This window comes from Dermacentor variabilis, chromosome 9, assembly GCF_050947875.1.
Source record: "Dermacentor variabilis isolate Ectoservices chromosome 9, ASM5094787v1, whole genome shotgun sequence".
Classification (NCBI taxonomy): Eukaryota; Metazoa; Arthropoda; class Arachnida; order Ixodida; family Ixodidae; genus Dermacentor; species Dermacentor variabilis.
Window position 1 is genome coordinate 11,180,746 of NC_134576.1, and position 17,755 is coordinate 11,198,500.

Here is a 17,755-nt window from a genome sequence, read left to right on the forward strand (position 1 = left end):
ACTTGAGAACCAAGTCAGCATGCCGCCTCGCTCCAGTATTGTCATTTCCGTAGGCAGCGAAACACCTGCAAACGTAGAAGGCGTCATTGAGGAAACAGTTTTATAACTTCGCAAACAAACGACCAGAGAGAGAGAGCACACAAGGAGAGGCGCAGATTTGCAACTAATCTTCGTTCCACAAAGATCACGTATAAGCACGTGCCGAAAGTACAACACTGCGCGTGCGCGGAAACACCATAATCACCCAAAAGATTTTCTGTTCAAGCAACACGCAACCTAACTATGTTCATCAATAAACCTCATCTCATTGCCGTGAAGATAAGGTGAGGTGTGGCTGACACAATGATCTCCCTTCTTTCTTATAGGGTACGCCTCGCGTAGCTCACTCGCTCGGCTATCTGGGCACCGGCACAATATCTTCACTTCTTTCAGGATCGGCTTACACAGGCAAGCCAAGCAATGAGTAGGAAAGGGCCGACTCGCATTATTCCTAATTGACTATTCATGCTCACGCAGGCGTATATTCACGCACCTTCCTGTTTGGTCCACGTAGACTTTGCCGCACTCCAATCTACATAAGAATTGGTGTGCTTTATTCCACATCCTTGCTTCTTCCTATGCGCGAGCATAATCCAGCAAGCTTCCCAGGATGCGAAAACGCCACCTCTACTCCATATCGTTTCACGGCCTTTTCTAAATTGTGGGAAGTCTTCTGAACATAAGGCACAACTTTACGTTTTTTTATCTTTGCGTTCCCTTACCCGCCGTGGTTGCTCCGGAAAATCCGGGAAAGTGCCGCTTCGCTTACGAGCAGCTTCTGTTCCTGGGTCACGTCATCAGCAAATCGGAAGTCCGCCTCTACCCGCAGAAGACAGCTACCATTGCAGCCCATTGCCAAAAAGGCAGTGGGTAGATTCCTTGGCATGTGGGCCTACTACAAGTGCTTTGTCAAGCACTTTTCACGCATCGCTGAGCCGCTGACACACCTGACTAAATGTGATGCCGAGTTCAAGGACAAAGTACCGCAGGCTGACGCATTTCAAGAACTCAAACGACGCTTGCGGTCGGCACCGGTACTTGCGCACTTCGAAGAGGACGCCGATACAGAAATCCGCACTGACGCTAGTACCCTAGGCCTCAGTGCCGTTCTAGTACAGATGAAAGACGAACCTGAACGGGTATCTTACGCTAGCCGGTCGCTGTCAAGAGCGGAAGGCAATTATTTTACAACCGAGAAGGAATGTTTTGTCATCATTTGAGCTACAGCAAAATTCCGTCCTTACCTATGGCAGGCCATTCAAAGTCGTCAGCGACCATCACGCGTTGTGTTGGCTAGCGACGTTAAAGGACCTTTCCTGGCGCCTGGCGTGTTGGAGCTTCAGACTGAGAGAATATGACATCACTGTAATCTACAAGTCCGGGCGAAAACACTTTGATGATGACTGCCTATCACGCGTCCCCATTGAACCGCCGCCGCAAGACGACGAAGATGTCGACGCCTTCCTTGGAATAATAAGCGCGGAAGATTTCTCTGAACAGCAACGAGCAGTCCCGGAGCTAAAAGGCCGCGTCGAGTATTTGGAATGGAATACCGACGTTGCCCCTAGGGTATTTAGGCGAGAATTGCCTTCCTTTTCGTTTCAAAACAACCTACTCGTAAAGAAGACCTTCTCACCAGTCCGCGCCAACTACGTTCTTGTTGGTCCCTCAACACTCCGCCCACACGTACTGCACGTCGTACATGACGATCCGAGTGCTGGACACCTCGGATTCTCCCGGACGTTGTCGAGGATGCAGGAAAGGTATTAATGACCGTGCCTCACCGCCGATGTCGCCCGTTACAAGACATGCCGATACTGTCAGCTACGTAAGACACCGCCAACAAGACCAGCGGGATTGCTACAGCCAATCGAGCCTCCTTGCCAACCATTTAAGCAGATTGGGATGGACTTGTTGGGACGCTTGCCGACGTCAACGTACGGAAATAAGTGGATCGTCGTGGCGACGGACTACCTCGCCCGCTTGGCTGAAACGAAAGCTGAAGTGCAGCCGATGTGGCGAAATTTTTCGTCGAAGACATTCTGCTGCGACATGGCGCCCCAGAAGTCCTCATCACCGACAGAGAAACGGCGTTCACAGAAAAGCTCACCCAAGCCATTCTACAATACAGCCAGACAAGCGACAGGAGGACAACGGCCTACCACCCGCAGACGAATGGTCTTATACGGAGCGCCTGAATAAGACTCTCGCCGACATGCTGGCCACGTAGGTTGACACCGAACACAAGACGTGAGATGCGGTCCTGCCGTACGTAATCTTCACTTACAACGCGGCAGTACAAGAAACGACACAGATTACGCTATTGAAGCTGGTTTAGGGCAGGAACCCTACGGTTACGGTCGACGCCATGTTGTCACACGTCACCGACGAAGAAAGTGTCCACGTCGCCGCTTATCTCCAGCGTGCCGAAGAAGCCTGGCAGCTCGCCTGCTTGCGGATCAAGAACCAGCAGAGGAACGACAGCCGACACTACAATCTTCAACGACACTACTTCGAGTACCAGCTCGGCGAGCGTGTTTGGGTTTGGACCCTGATACGCCGACAAAGTGCAGCGGTGGCGTAAAGGTAGACCATTCGCCTCGGGTGCAACAGCACCGTGGCTCGAATCCCGGTGCCGCGCAATTTTTCACCGGATTAAAAAAAATCCACGTGTTGATAAAATTGCACAAAAAGGCCTGGAGTGCGGCCTGATCCCGGTGACTAGAACCGGTATCGCGTTACCTCACCACAGCAAGATTGGCCACCCTGGTGCAGTACTTGGCAACAACCTCCTATATCAATACAACCATCATACGCCGGCCCCTCAGTCCCCAGCAGCTACGAAGCAACTGACCACGGTGGCGGTCAGACCTGCGACGCAGCAGAGGGTGCTAAGAATCCCTGGTTCTGGACAGGCCGCATTGGAATGTGAACCTCGCAACGTTTAACGCTTGAACGTTATCTACTGAGGCGAGTCTAGCAGTGCTATTGGAGGAATTAGAGAGCAGTAAATGGGATATAATGGGGCTCAGTGACGTTAAGAGGACAAAAGAAGCATATACAGCGCTAAAAAGTGGCCACGTCCTGTGCTACCGGGGCTTAGCGGAGAGACGAGAACTACGAGTCGGATTCCTGATTAATAAGTATACGGCTGGTAACATACATGAATTCTATAGCATTAACGAGAGGGTGGCAGGTCTTGTTGTGAAACTTAATAAGAGGTACAAATTGAAGGTCATACAGGTCTACGCCCGTACATCCAGTCATGATGACCAGGAAGTCGAAAGCCTCTATGAAGACGTGGAATCGGCGATGGGTAAAGCCAAAACAAAGTACACTAGACTGATGGGCGACTTCAATGCCAGGGTAGGCAAGAAGCAGGCTGGAGACAAGTCAGTGCGGTAATATGGCATATGCTCTAGGAAGAGCAGGGGAGAGTTATTAGTAGAATTTGCAGAACAAAATAATATGCGGGTAATGAATACCTTCTTCCGCAAGCGCGATAGCCGAAAGTCGACATGGAGGAGCCCCAATGGCGAGATTAGAAATGAAATAGACTTTATACTGTGCGTTAACCCTGGCTAGATACAATATGTGAACGTGCTCGGCAATGTGCGCTGCAGTTACCATAGGATGGTAAGAATTCGAATTAGCTGAGACTTGAGGAGGGAACGAAAGAAACTGGTACATAAGAAGCTGATCAATGAGTTAGCCGTAAGAGTGAAAATAGAGGAATCCCGGATCAAGCTACAGAACAGGTATTCGGCTTTAACTCAGGATGAGGACATTAGTGTTGAAGATATGAACGATAATTTTATGGACATCACTAAAGAGTGTGGAATACAAGTCGGCGGTAACTCCGTTACACAGGATTCCAGTAAGCTACGCAGGAGACGAAAGATCTGATCAAGAAACGCCAATGTATGAACGCCTCTAACCCTACAGCTAGAATAGAACTGGCAGAACTTTCCTAGTTAATCAACAAGCGTAAGACAGCTGACATAAGGAAGCAAATTATGTATAGAATTTAACATGCTGTCAGGAACGGAGGAAGCCTAAAAGCAGTGAAGAAGAAACTAGGAATTGGCAAGAATCAGATGTATGCGTTAAGAGACAAAGCCGGCAATATCATAATATGGATGAGATATCTAATATGGATGAGATAGTCCAAGTGGCTGAAGAGTTTTATAGAGGCTTTACAGTACCAGTGGCACCCACGACGATAATGAGAGAGAAAATATTCTAGAGGAATTTGAAATCCCACAAGTAACGCCGGAAGAAGTAAAGAAAGCCTTGGGAGCTATGCAGAGGGGGAAGGCAGCTGGGGAGGATCAGGTAACAGCAGATTTGGTGAAGCTTGGTGAGCAGATTCTTCTAGAAAAACTGGCCACTCTGTATACGCAATGCCTCATGATTTCGAGGGTACCGGAATCTTGGAAGACCGCTAACATAATCCTAATTCATAAGAAAGGGGATGCCAAAGACTTGAAAAATTATAGATCGATCAGCTTATTGTCCGTTGCCGACAAAGTATTTACTAAGGTAATCGCAAATAGAATCAAGAACACCTTAGACTTCTGTCAACCAAATAACCAAGCAGGATTCCGTAAAGGCTACTCAACAATAGACCATAATCACACTACCAATCAAGTGATATAGAAAAATGTGCGGAATATAACCAACCCGCGGTCGCTATATATAGGTTTCAGTGATTACGAGAAAGCTCTTGATTCAGTCGAAACCTCAGCAGTCATGGAGGCAATATGAAACCAGGGTGTAGACGAGCCGTATGTAAAAATACTGAAAGATATCTGTAGCTGCTTCACAGCCACCGTACTCCTCCCTAAAGAAAGCAACAAAATCCCAATAAAGAAAGGCGTCAGACAGGGAGATACGATCTCTGCATTGCTATTCACAGCGTGTTTACAGGTGGTATTCAGAGACCTGGATTGAGAAGAATTGGGGATAAGAGTTAATGAAGAATACCTTAGTAACTTGCGATTCGCTGATGATATTGTCTTGCTTAGTAACTCAGGGGACCAATTTCAATGCATGCTCATTGACATGGAGAGGCAAAGCAGAAGGGTGGGTCTAAAATTAATCTGCAGAAAACTAAAGTAATGTTTAACAATCTCGGGAGAGAACAGCAGTTTACGATAGGTAGCGAGGCACTGAAAGTGGTAAGGGAATACATCTAGTTAGGACAGGTAGTGACGGCGGATCGGGATCATGAGACGGAAATAATCAGAAGAATAAGAATTGGCTGGGGTGCGTTTGGCAGGCATTCTCAGATCATGAACAGCGGGCTGTCATTATCCCTCAAGAGAAAAGTGTATAATAGCTGTGTCTTACCAGTGCTCAACTAGGGGTCAGAAACCTGGAGGCTTACGAAAAGGGTTCTACTTAAACTGAGGACGACACAACGACGTATGGAAAGAAGATTGATGGGTGTAACGTTAAGGCGATAAAATGGGAGCAGATTGTGTGAGGGAACAAACACAAGTTAATGATATCTTAGTTGAAATCAAGAAAGATAGGCATGGGCAGGGCATGTAATAAGGAGGGAAGATAACAGATGGTCATTAAGGGTTTTGGACTGGATTCCAAGAGAGGGGAAGCGTATCAGGGGGCAGCAGCAAGTTAGGTGGGCGGATGAGATAAAGAAGTTTGCAGGGACAACATGGCCACAATTAGCACATCACCGGGGTAGTTCCTGTTTATGCAAGCATTTTGCAAATGCGGCTCACTTTTAAGCACCCCTTCTTATGTCTAAAAAAAACAAATAAACATCCAGTATTCTTTTTCAACTTTTAGTAAGCTTATCATGTAGCTCAGTGTTAACATACAGGTTAACATACAGTAATTACAGGTGAGGTTACAGAAAGCAGTAATAATTGACAGAAAACACTGCTTGGATGGTGAAAAACATTGGAATCAGGTCATTTTATTTTTTACAACAACCTTTTTCGGCATTGGAGGCTAAGCAAATGGTGAATTAGCAACACTGTAAAGACTGAATAAGATGGATATGGAATGCCTACCAGAGTGACCACAAAGCGATTATCGACTACCATTACTCTATCGTAAGGAAACATTTTGTACTCCCATCAGCGGGTGTATTGATTTTGCAACAGCTCTGGACATTTGCAACGCCTGGACGGCGAGTCAGTTTTTTTCTCCTAACGTCCACTAGAATGTCGGCCGTCCCGGTACACTCACTGCTGTAAGCATTCGCTCGCTAATGAAATTAACAAGCGCACAGGCAAGCATGTAAATCGCGGACACTCGCTGCCCACGACGATGAGGACGACGGCGGTGTGCAGTGTGCACAGAATTGCTATCGCTACAAAATTTCAAGGGTGTACGTGCATGGCATGGCAATTCACCTGCATCTTCGGCACATGTTAATGTGGAATAAACGGGGTTTCATTCATTCGTTCCTCTTTTCTAGCGTTATAGTCTTACATTGTTCATGATGGTTTCAGGTCAACTGTGTATAGAAGTGTAATGTGCTGTCGTGCGGCGTTTATGATCTATTATCGTTCACTCGGAAGATGAACCAGAAACCACATTTTATTCACGTTTGTGCCGTCGTAGCAGTGTACTTGCAGAGCTCCTGCTTCACGTTCATTTCGCGCCCACACAGTGCCGCCGGAATGAAGAGTGCATTTGCGGTGGCTAAGTAGCGCGCTTTTGTTTCTGCCATGCAGCACTACTACTACGACTTCGACATCTTGGAGTCCTTGGATGGGTCGATTCTGAAGGACCCGGTCATATCTATTGAGACGAAAGGAAAAGTACCGCGCAAGGCAAAAGGTAAGACGCCAAAGCATTAAAAAATGAGCTGGCACTTTCCTTGTTCATCGCAGAACACGCGTGATTTGAAGAATGCCGCCTCGTCCGTGCTCGTCCTAAGGCAGGCGCCGGGTCACTGTAGGCCCACTGCGGTCACGTGGGAGCGCACGATCTCACAACGCCGCGTTGGCACCAAGTACGTGTTGTCCGTTCGTGTTTTGTACGGTCCGAGTTGCGGGCGTAACGGTTGTAGAATTTCTCGACACGAACAACGTTCGTTCGTGGTATTTCTCGTCGTGGGAAGCCGCTTCGGCTTTGGATGTTGTAGGCAAGAAGCTATTCTTGTTTGTCTCACTGCCATTGCGTTAAAAAAAAATTATATACTTGGATACGTCGTCAGGACTTGTAAGCCTCACGCTCCCTGCAAACAGAAAATATTTTGCAACAAATCTTTCGGCCTGCCTTCTATGCTGCGGTTTATATTTTTGTTGGATACACGCAGCTGTACGTCGAGCAGTTTGCTTTTTTTTTTCGGAGCCCGTTCCCTGTCTTGTCGAACGCTTATGAACGGCTCGCATTTTACGTGCGCAAAAGCCGGAAGCAAAGAGAATGCACCGCGTACTTCTGTCGCCTTCGAGTTACGTAGATTCGATTAACATTGGCGCGCACCAGTCCAGTCCTTGTACTGGCTTAGAAGATGAGCCAGCACGCACGAACGCTGGCCGGATGGCCTTGCGACAGCGATAATGGTGGTCTGCACTTAGCGATCACTTGCCGTCCAGTCTCAGGCCTTCGTCGTGATAGATTGGGGCCGCGATCGACGGACGCGGCGAATAGCTCGATCCATCAAGCTACGATGTAAGCCGTATTCTGTAATGACTCGGTTTCCGAAGAGTTGAATTTGGTGGTGGCTTCACATGGGAGCGGTCCGCATGACGTAACGAAAACGAAAGTAAAAACAGAGGCCAATCTGCGCACATATATTTTTCTGGAATTGAACGTCACAAACCAAGCGAGAATGTGGAAAACAAGGAACGCTTCTTGGTTACAACAAAAATTACTACAAATAATTTGTTCATGCTGTTGAGGAGGTTTATGTTTTTCATAATGAAATGCGTGTGTTACATACTGGCGCTTAGTGATTTAGCGTATGTTGTTTACTGCGATTGACCCGCTTATACCGCTAGGTGGTACGTCGTACGTTGCATGCAGAAATTCCACTGGAGCTGTTTTGGTATGCGGAAGCATGCCCTCAAATGTATCATCACCAGCGTTCATTTTTCACCAAACAAATACATCTGTAAAAAAGGGGAGATGGCGAAAAAGCTGCGGATACTGCAGCTTCACTAAGCACCCTATGGCAGCAATTACAGGGTAAATATGCGCGCAAAATCGAATAATTACACACGCAAGAAGCGAATAATTGAAGTGACAGGGTAAATACACAAGTGAACACAAATAATTAATATTGTCACGTGGTGGTGACGTTAAGAACACAGCAGCAGTACTGTGAAAGGCAAAACTAGATTTTATTGGGCGAACCTGTGCCCACAAAACAGGCTACACTTATAGCACAACGAAAGCGGCGAACAGAGTCGGCGATCGTCGGAAAATCTGATCAGCGGGTCAAGCGCGTCGGCTTTTATAGAGCAGTCGTCGAATGTTCCAGACTAATCGTTTGGACCCGCGTGCCTTCCACAAAGTTCTACACCATTCGCGTTACGCGATGAAATCAGATAACACAAGGTTCGGCGACAACAGACAGCCGGGTAGAAGCACCAGAAACGTCGGATACATGCAGGTGCGTCCGTCGCTGTGCGATTACAGTTGTTAAGCGGCGAAACGTGGTCGCCCGATAAAGATAAGCACACGTGTCAATACCCCCCTCTTAAAAAGCATCGACCCGATGCTGCATACAAACGAAAGTAATAAAGAAAAACACCCGTAGCAAAGAAAACAATAAAATAAGGAAGTTCGTCAGCGTCCGTAAAAGGGTTTCAGACGCACCACGTGGACCACTTCAGATCGTGCGCGGCGCCGCTGTGAATGCGAAATTCCGTCTGGCACGACCTCATAGTCCAGTGCGCCAATACGTCAAATGACCTTGTAGGGTCCGAAATAGCGGCGCAATAGTTTCTCACTCAGACCTCGTCGGCGTATCGGTGTCCAAACCCAAACACGGTCGCCGGGCTGGTACTCGACGAAGCGTCGTCGGAGGTTGTAGTGTCGGCTGTCGGTCCTCTGTTGGTTCTTGATCCGTAGGCGGGCGAGCTGTCGGGCTTCTTCGGCGCGCTGCAGATAGCTAGCGACGTCAACATTCTCTTCGTCAGTGACGTGGGGCAGCATGGCGTCGAGCGTCGTTGTCGGGATCCTGCCGTAAACCAGCTTAAACGGCGTGATCTGTGTTGTTTCTTGCACTGCCGTGTTGTAAGCGAAGGTTACATACGGCAGGACCGCGTCCCACGTCTTGTGCTCGACGTCGACGTACATTGCTCGCATGTCGGCGAGGGTCTTGTTCAGGCGCTCCGTGAGACCATTCGTCTGCGGATGGTAGGCAGTTGTCCTCCTGTGGATTGTCTGGCTATACTGCAGAATGGCCTGGGTGAGCTCTGCTGTAAAAGCCGTTCCTCTGTCGGTGATGAGGACTTCTGGAGCACCATGTCGCAGCAGGATGTTCTCGACGAAAAATTTCGCCACTTCGGCTGCGCTGCCTTTTGGTAGAGCTTTAGTTTCAGCAAAGCGGGTGAGATAGTCCGTCGCCACGACGATCCACTTATTCCCGGATGTTGACATCGGAAACGGCCCCAACAAATCCATCCCAATCTGCTGGAACGGTCGGCGAGGAGGTTCGATCGGCTGTAGTAATCCTGCTGGCCTTGTCGGTGGTGTCTTGCGTCGTTGACAGTCTCGGCATGTCTCGACGTAACGGGCGGCGTCGGCGGTCAGACGCGGCCAGTAATACCTTTCCTGTATTCTCGACAGCGTCCGGGAGAACCCCAGGTGCCCAGCGGTTGGATCGTCGTGTAGGGCGTGCAGTATTTCTGGACGCAGCGCTGAGGGTACAACAAGAAGGTAGCTGGCGCGGACTGGTGAGAAGTTCTTCTTCACGAGCAGGTTGTTGCGTGAACGAAGAAAACCCGCGCTTAAATGCCCTAGGGACAACGTGGGTGTTCCCTTCCAAATACTCGACGAGGCCTTTTAGCTCCGGGTCTGCTCGTTGCTGTTTAGTGAAGTCTTCCGCGCTTATTATCCCAAGGAAGGCGTCGTCGTCCTCGTCGTCTTGCGGCGGGGGATCGATGGGGGCGCGTGATAAGCAGTCGGCGTCGGAGTGTTTTCTTCCGGACTTGTATATTACCGTGACGTCATATTCTTGTAGTCTGAGGCTCCACCGCGCCAGCCGTCCTGAAGGGTCCTTTAAGTTAGCTAGCCAACACAACGCGTGGTGGTCGCTGACGACCTTCAATGGCCTGCCATAGAGGTAAGGGCGGAATTTAGCTGTAGCCCAAATGATGGCGAGGCATTCCTTTTCAGTCGTAGAATAATTGCTTTCCGCTTTTGACAGCGACCGGCTAGCATACGATATCACCCGTTCAAGTCCTTCTTTCCTCTGAACTAGGACGGCACCGAGGCCTAGGCTACTGGCGTCAGTGTGGATTTCGGTATCGGCGTCCTCGTCGAAGTGTGCAAGTACCGGCGGCGACTGCATGCGTCGTTCGAGTTCTTGAAATGCCTTGGCCTGCGGCGTTTCCCACTTGAACTCGACATCACATTTGGTTAGATGTGTTAGCGGCTCCGCGATGCGTGAAAAGTCCTTGACAAAGCGCCTATAGCAGGCACACATGCCAAGGAATCTGCGCACTGCCTTCTTGTCGGTTGGCTGCGGGAACTTTGCGATGGCAGCTGTCTTCTGTGGGTCGGGGCGTACTCCTGATTTGCTGATGACGTGGCCTAGAAACAAAAGCTCATCGTAAGCGAATCGGCACTTTTCCGCCTTCAGAGTGAGCCCTGATGACTTGATGGCCTCTAGTACTGTCGCAAGCCGCCTCAGGTGATCGTCGAAATTTCCGGCGAAGACGACGACGTCATCCAAGTAAACGAGACAGGTCTGCCACTTCAATCCTGCTAAAACCGTGTCCATCACGCGCTGGAACGTTGCAGGCGCCGAGCACAGTCCGAATGGCATAACCTTGAACTCGTAGAGGCCGTCTGGGGTGATGAAGGCCGTCTTTTCGCGATCTCTCTCGCCGACTTCTATTTGGCATTAGCCAGACTTGAGGGCCATTGACGAGAAGTATTTAGCGTTGCAGAGCCGATCTAGTGCATCGTCTATCCGTGGGAGGGGGTATACGTCCTTCTTCGTGATCTTGTTCAGACGACGATAATCGACGCAGAAACGCAGGGTTCCGTCCTTTTTTTTCACCAAGACTACAGGAGATGCCCACGGGCTTTTGGACGGCTGGATGATGTCGTCGCGCAGCATTTCGTCGACTTGGTGCCTTATAGCTTCGCGTTCTCGCGTCGAAACTCGGTATGGGCTCTGGCGGAGAGGCCGAGCGCCGTCTTCGGTTATTATGCGATGCTTTGCGACTGGGGTTCGTCGAATCCTTGATGACGTCGAAAAGCACTCTTTGTATCGTCGAAGTAGACTTCTGAGCTGTTGTTGCGTAATCGCGGGGAGACTTGGATTTATGTCGAAGTCTGGCTCGGGAACTAAGGTCGTCGGGGTAGATGCTGCGGAATCCGAGAGGACAAACGCATTGCTGTTTTCCAGAATTTCCTCGATGTATGCGATCGTCATGCCCTTGCTGATGTGCTTGAAACCTGGCTGAAGTTTGTCAGCAACACTTTCGTGTTTCCTCCGTGCAGTCGAGCGATCCCTCTTGCGACTCAAATTTCACGGTCTAGCAGTAGACGTTGGTCACCTTCGATGACGCCTTCTACGTCAGCGAGTGTTTCGGTGCCGACCGAAATAACAATGCTGGAGCGAGGCGGGATGCTCACTTGATGTTCGAGCACACTCAAGGCGTGGTGACTACGAGGGCTCTCCGGCGGTATCGTATGATCTTCCGACAGCGTTATGGACTTCGACTTCAGGTCGATGACTGCGCCGTGTTGGTTGAGGAAGTCCATGCCGAGAATGACGTCTCGTGAACACTGTTGGAGGATAACGAAGGTGACAGGGTAAGTGCGGTCGTGAATGGTAATTCTTGCCGTGCACATTCCTGTCGGCGTAATCAGGTGTCGTCCAGCGGTCCGAATTTGAGGGCCTTCCCATGCAGTCTGAACCTTCTTTAACTGGACGGCGATGTGTCCACTCATGACTGAGTAATCGGCGCTTGTGTCGACTAAGGCGGTGACTGCGTGGCCGTCTAGAAGCACGTCGAGGTCGGTGGTTCTTTGTCTTGCATTGCAGTTGGGTCTTGGCGTCGGATCACGGCTGCGTCGTGTTGAACTGAAGCTGGTACGTCGCATCGTCAAGTCGTCTTTCGTCGGTGTAGTCTTGGCTTCCTGACCTCCTCGGGATGGCGGCGTGTCGTTATTATGTCGTCGAGATGGTTTCTTCGGCGTCTTCGTCGGCGGCGGAGGATCTTCGTCAGTTCGACGAACAGCAACCGCACCTCCATCGGTTGCTGCCTTTAGTTTTCCGGATATGGGCTCGCTGACCGGCCCCGGGCTGGGCCAGTGTATGGTCGGCGCTGCGGCGACAGGTAGCGGCCTGGTGATGGCGAACGCGACGGTCGTCGAGAGCTCCACTGAGTAGCGGCGAGGTAGTCGGCGATATCCCGGGGGCGTTCACCTTGCTGCGGGCGCGGAGCGTTCACGGCGAAACCTCGCAGTCCCATCTCCCGGTATGGACATCGTCGGTAGACGTGACCCGCTTCTCCGCAGCGGTAGCAGAGCGGGCGGTGGTCAGGAGCGCGCCAAATGTCCGTCTTCCTCACGTAGGTGCGCTGGACGACGGAACTGCGGCGTGACAGGGCCCTGGCGCGGTCGCGGAGGGGACCTTGACGGCGCGCGACGGCGGCGTAGGTCATCGCTTGCGGCTCAGGCTGCGGCGATTCAGGGGCTACTCCAAGCTGTTGTTGGAGCTCCTCACGCACGGCGTCGGCAATCGAAGCCACTTGAGGCTGTGATGATGGGAACAGCTTTTGTAGCTCCTCCCGCACGACAGCTCGGATAGTCTCGCGTAGGTCGTCGGTGGCCAGTGATTGAACCCCGGCGTAGTTTGTATAGTTCGTGCGGCGATCGAATTGCCGGTTCCGGATCTCGAGTGTCTTCTCAATGTTCGTCGCCTCACGAAGAAACTCTTCGACGGTCTTCGGTGGGCTTCTTACCATCCCGGCGAAAAGTTCCTCCTTTATACCACGCATCAGTAAGCGGACTTTCTTCTCCTGGGCCATATCCGGGTCGGCGTGGCGGAACAAACGGCTCATTTCTTCCGTAAAGATGGCGACGTTCTCGTTTGGCAGCTGCACTCGGGCGTCCAGCATAGCTTCAGCCCTTTCCTTGCGCACGACGCTTGTAAAGGTGCGTAGGAGGCCGGTACGGAACAGGTCCCACGTTGTCAAGGTCGATTCCCTGTTCTCAAACCAAGTTCTGGCGGTGTCTTCTAAGGCGAAGTAGACATGCCGCAGCTTCTCGTCGGAGTCCCAGTTGTTGAATGTTGCGATTCGTTCGTAGGTCTCCAGCCATGATTCCGGGTCTTCAGTCGCTGCTCCATGGAAGGTTGGTGGGTCCCGAGGTTGTTGTAGGATAACGGGGGACGCTGGGGCAGCCATTGGGGTTGTCTTGACCACGATCTTCTTTGTCGTCTCAGGTAGAAGTCCGTGCTTTGGGTGCAGTTCTTGCAGTCTGCGGCTAGCACGCTGGTCTTGGGCGATGTTGGTTTTGTCCTCGGGCTTCGGGCTTGGATCGCGGCTTTGCGGGGGCGTTCGGTACATGAACGCACTAGCACCTCCACCAGATGTCACGTGGTGGTGATGTTAAGAACACAGTAGCAATACTGTGAAAGGCAAAACTAGATTTTATTGGGCGAACCTGTGCCCACAAAACGGGCTACACTTATAGCACAACGAAAGCGGCGAACAGAGTCGGCGATCGTCGGAAAATCTGATCAGCGGGTCAAGCGCGTCGGCTTTTATAGAGCAGTCGTCGAATGTTCCAGACGTAATCGTTTGGACCCGCGTGCCTTCCACAAAGTTCTACACCATTCGCGTTACGCATTGAAATCAGATAACACAAGGTTCGGCGACAACAGACAGCCGGGTAGAAGCATCGATAACTTTCCAGAAACGTCGGATACATGCAGGCGCGTCCGTCGCTGTGCGATTACAGTCGTTAAGCGGCGAAACGTGGTCGCCCGATAAAGATAAGCACACGTGTCAATATAGACTTATATCAGAAAGGATATTTGTACATATAGCATCACATAGTGCATAATAAAGAAAGAGGAAAACAAATGGAGTCGTAGTTCTATGCTTAGTGAAAGCAATTATGTAACGCCGTATAATTTAAAGAATGTGCAGTTACGAAAACAATCTAATTGCATTGTAGGCGTTTAGGATGTCGATTTCAATATCTTGCTGCCCATATGCGTTAAGAGTGCTTCGTAATGTTTGGCTAAGCCTTTGCGTACCGTAAATAGGGCGTGATAATGGAGTTTACCAAGGGGTTTATGTCAACGGAAGTAAATACTTTGAGTATGTTCAAGGTTTGCAAGTTTCAGAAATGTGTCAAGCTTCCCGCGATTTGCACTAATAGAGGATTGTAGCAACCAGCATTTGTCGTCCGCCATAACAGTATTATGCTTAATAAGCAGTTGTTTTCAAGCTATGGTATCCCGTCTACTGCCCTAATCGCTCTTTTCCGAAGTACCTTTAGCTTATCCAAGTTCGCTAATGCAGTGTTTCCCCATATTGAAGCACAGTAGTTCAAGTGGACGTGAAAGGGAGCCCGATGAGTGCGTCGCTTTATGGCGAGAGGCACAAGCGCCATCCACGCGCCTCAGCTTTGAGCCAATCTGATCGCTTTACGACGCCTCCTTTAAGGGGAAGCGAAACAATAATTCAGTTTAGACTAGTGAAGCATTGTTTGAAAACCCTGCAGGCACTCATTAAATAAAGTTTAATTATTAGATGAGAAAATGATGGTCCAAGTATCAGTATTTGAATTTCGCGCCGAAACCCCAGCGCCGCTATACGTCAGCGAGACGTCACGGATTCCCAATTATGCTTCCGCATTTGAGTCGTGTCGGCTGAATAAAGGTTCCCGATACTTGCCATGTTTAATATTCGGTTCTTTTAGAACACAATGTAGTCAATCTGTACCGCTATATATAATTAGTAGGCCCTAGAAGTTACCATCAAAATCCAAGACGACACAGCCCCCAGGGGCGGGAACTGAAGTAGCCGTCGCCACCCGTATTTCGTTATTGCGCTTTTTCTGGCTTACGAAACGTCTTATCGTTGTAAGAGTGGTGTTTTTGGTGTTGTAGAACGGTAATTTACTGATCCAGAAGAAATCATTTTTACTTTAGTGTCCCTTTAAGCTACACCGTCTGCGTCTGCGATCACTTAGAGATTGTTTGTACACTTCGCGAGGGAAAGCTATGGACGTCACTATTGGCGCTGCACTTGCAATACTTGCAATTTAGCAGTTGCGAATACATGCTCGTGATCTACAGGAGCACAAACGGAAACCCGCAAAAACGAATATAAGTGCAATGTAGAAGAAATAAATGGACGCAAACTACGACCTTTTTTACTTGATGAAAATCTGTATGTGAACTTTGCAACTGTTGCAACCTTCTCGTCACTTTTATTCCTTTTGCTCGACAATTTTTTTTTCTGGGGGGGGGGGGGGGTCTAACTAGATAGTCAGCGCAAGTCATGTCAGTAGCCTCAGTCTAAGTCTATTCCGTATATCTGAAATGCCTGAAAACATGCTTGAATTATCCGCGGTATACGGGTTTTGCTGATCGCGGCAGGTGGCACGACATAGTGTTTGTCAATGGTTCTAACATTGTGGTTTCGGTGTTTCGCTTCAACCGTGCACTACTATCTGATATCTTTGGCGATGGGTTCTGGCACACTTTTCGTTCCAAGCTTCACGGCCTATTTAGATGGACCTTGGTGGTGGAGTCGAAGCCCTCGCTCCCGCGCTGCCTCCCCGCTTTCGTCCATACATCGCGAGTGAGATTGAGCCGTGATCGTCAGTTCCCCTTGCGCCCGATGGCGAAATCCACACTCGCTGCCGAAGTACAACGCCGCGCCGCCTTCCTTCTCCCCATTCCATCGCGGCCTTTCGCGCGACGGAAAACGGCGCGCTTGCTCTTCCCTTTGTTCGCTGGCGCGCTCCAGATTGAGGTGCGATCGTCCGCTTCCCTCGCGTATTCTCACTCTCACGTACGACGCGCGGCGCTATCGCCCGTGGAGTTAGTACGGAATATTGCGGCGACGGCAAAAATGCGCCCGGAGTGTCCACATAGTCGCAATAAAGAGGGTTTGTGGCCGTGGCTGGTGCAAGCAAGAAAGCTTCTCTTTTAGCACTTCCACTGCTTGGAAGTTCCTCCCGCGCCTCGTAGCCGTCGCCTGCGACGAAGGCAGCTGCCATAGTTGTCCATAGGAGGATAACCTGCACGAAAAAGACAACTTGCGTACTGTGCCCCTTGCGGTCACGTGCCCCGAATAGCGTTCAACGGTGGGCGGCACTCGTAGGCATGGAGGTGCTCCTGCGCAGACTGTTCCGCGTTGTCGCCAGACGAAAAAGGCTGTGAGGCGCGTGGCTGGTAGAAGCAAGAAAGCTTCGCTTTTACCACTTGGAATGACTGGAGTTTCTTCTCTCGTAGCCGTCGCCTCAGACGGAGGCACCGGCGCCATCATCGAAAGGAGTGCAAGCATTGACTGACAGGCTAGTTGGTTAATTATCACAGAAAGGACAGCGCTTCCGGAAAGGACACAAGAGCCTTCCCTTGTGCTACGTCTTGAAGCGCTGTTCTTTCTGCGAAAAGAGTGGCCATAGTTGTCCATATGACGACAACCATCACGAAAAAGAGTCTTCGCATGACTGTATTCCTTAGGCACTTGCCCCTACACAGGGGTGTCAGTTACCTGACCCTTGGTCGGAGTCGTCTTCAAGATTTGGTTATCAAAAGTGTTCGACGCCAGCAGCACCTCCTTTTTGGCGTGCTTCCGCTCCTCATAGTAACGTCGATCTCGCAGTATTGCTGGAAGACCTCCTTGCGGACTGTACATTTCACATAAAATATCTCTGGTACATCCACCGACAAAAATCGTACTCATCGTCCTGAACTTCTTTTTCACTGGGTACGGCGGCAACTGATCCTTCCGGCGCATCTCGGGCAGTAACTCATTAAGCATCGGCTCAGATGTGATCGCGCGGTGTGCAATCGTCTTGACTTCGTCCTCTTTCTCCTTCGCGGTCGCTTATCTGCTTCATCGACTTGGGCACGTGATGATATTGTGGGTACGGCTTCCTTCAGCTTATTAGGACCAGAAATACTCTCCACATCTCCGCACAAAATCAGTTACAGAGCAGACCAACAATCGGCTATTATCTCAATACATGCCCGAGGGTAGGGCACCATGACGACATTGTAGCAGCTACTACGAAATCTTGAATACAAATTATGAAAACGAACCTGCACAATTAGTCAAGCGGGATCAAGCAGTGTTCCGAAAAACGCTGTCGTTCCCCTCCATTAGCGCCCCTCGGCGACTTCACCGCTGAGGGGTGCAAGTGGAGCTCCACGATTTAGGTTCAATTGCTATATATTGTCACCCAGCTATTACAACTAAAACAGTTTACCACCGACAGATAGGCAAAACAACATCTGCCTTTAGCGATGGCTGGTCCTCGGAGAGCGCGCGCGCAACCACGAGCTTCGTCGTTCTCGCCTTAA

General features: G+C 50.1%; 1 protein-coding gene across 9 annotated transcripts in view; it reads left to right on the forward strand.

Moving 5' to 3' along the window:
* shf (WNT inhibitory factor 1) overlaps positions 1 to 17,755 on the forward strand; it is a 415,400-nt gene that overhangs the window by 250,904 nt on the left and 146,741 nt on the right. For 8 of the 9 annotated variants that reach the window (XR_012823046.1, XM_075670778.1, XM_075670776.1 and 5 more), the window contains one exon: positions 6,750 to 6,855. The exons of the other annotated variant lie outside the window; for it this stretch is intronic. Coding sequence is in view for 7 of the 8 variants with exons in the window: in XM_075670778.1 (XP_075526893.1) it covers positions 6,750 to 6,855 (106 nt within the window). In the remaining variant the exon portion in view is untranslated. The remainder of the gene's footprint in view (positions 1 to 6,749; positions 6,856 to 17,755) is intronic. 9 annotated transcript variants of the gene reach the window in all.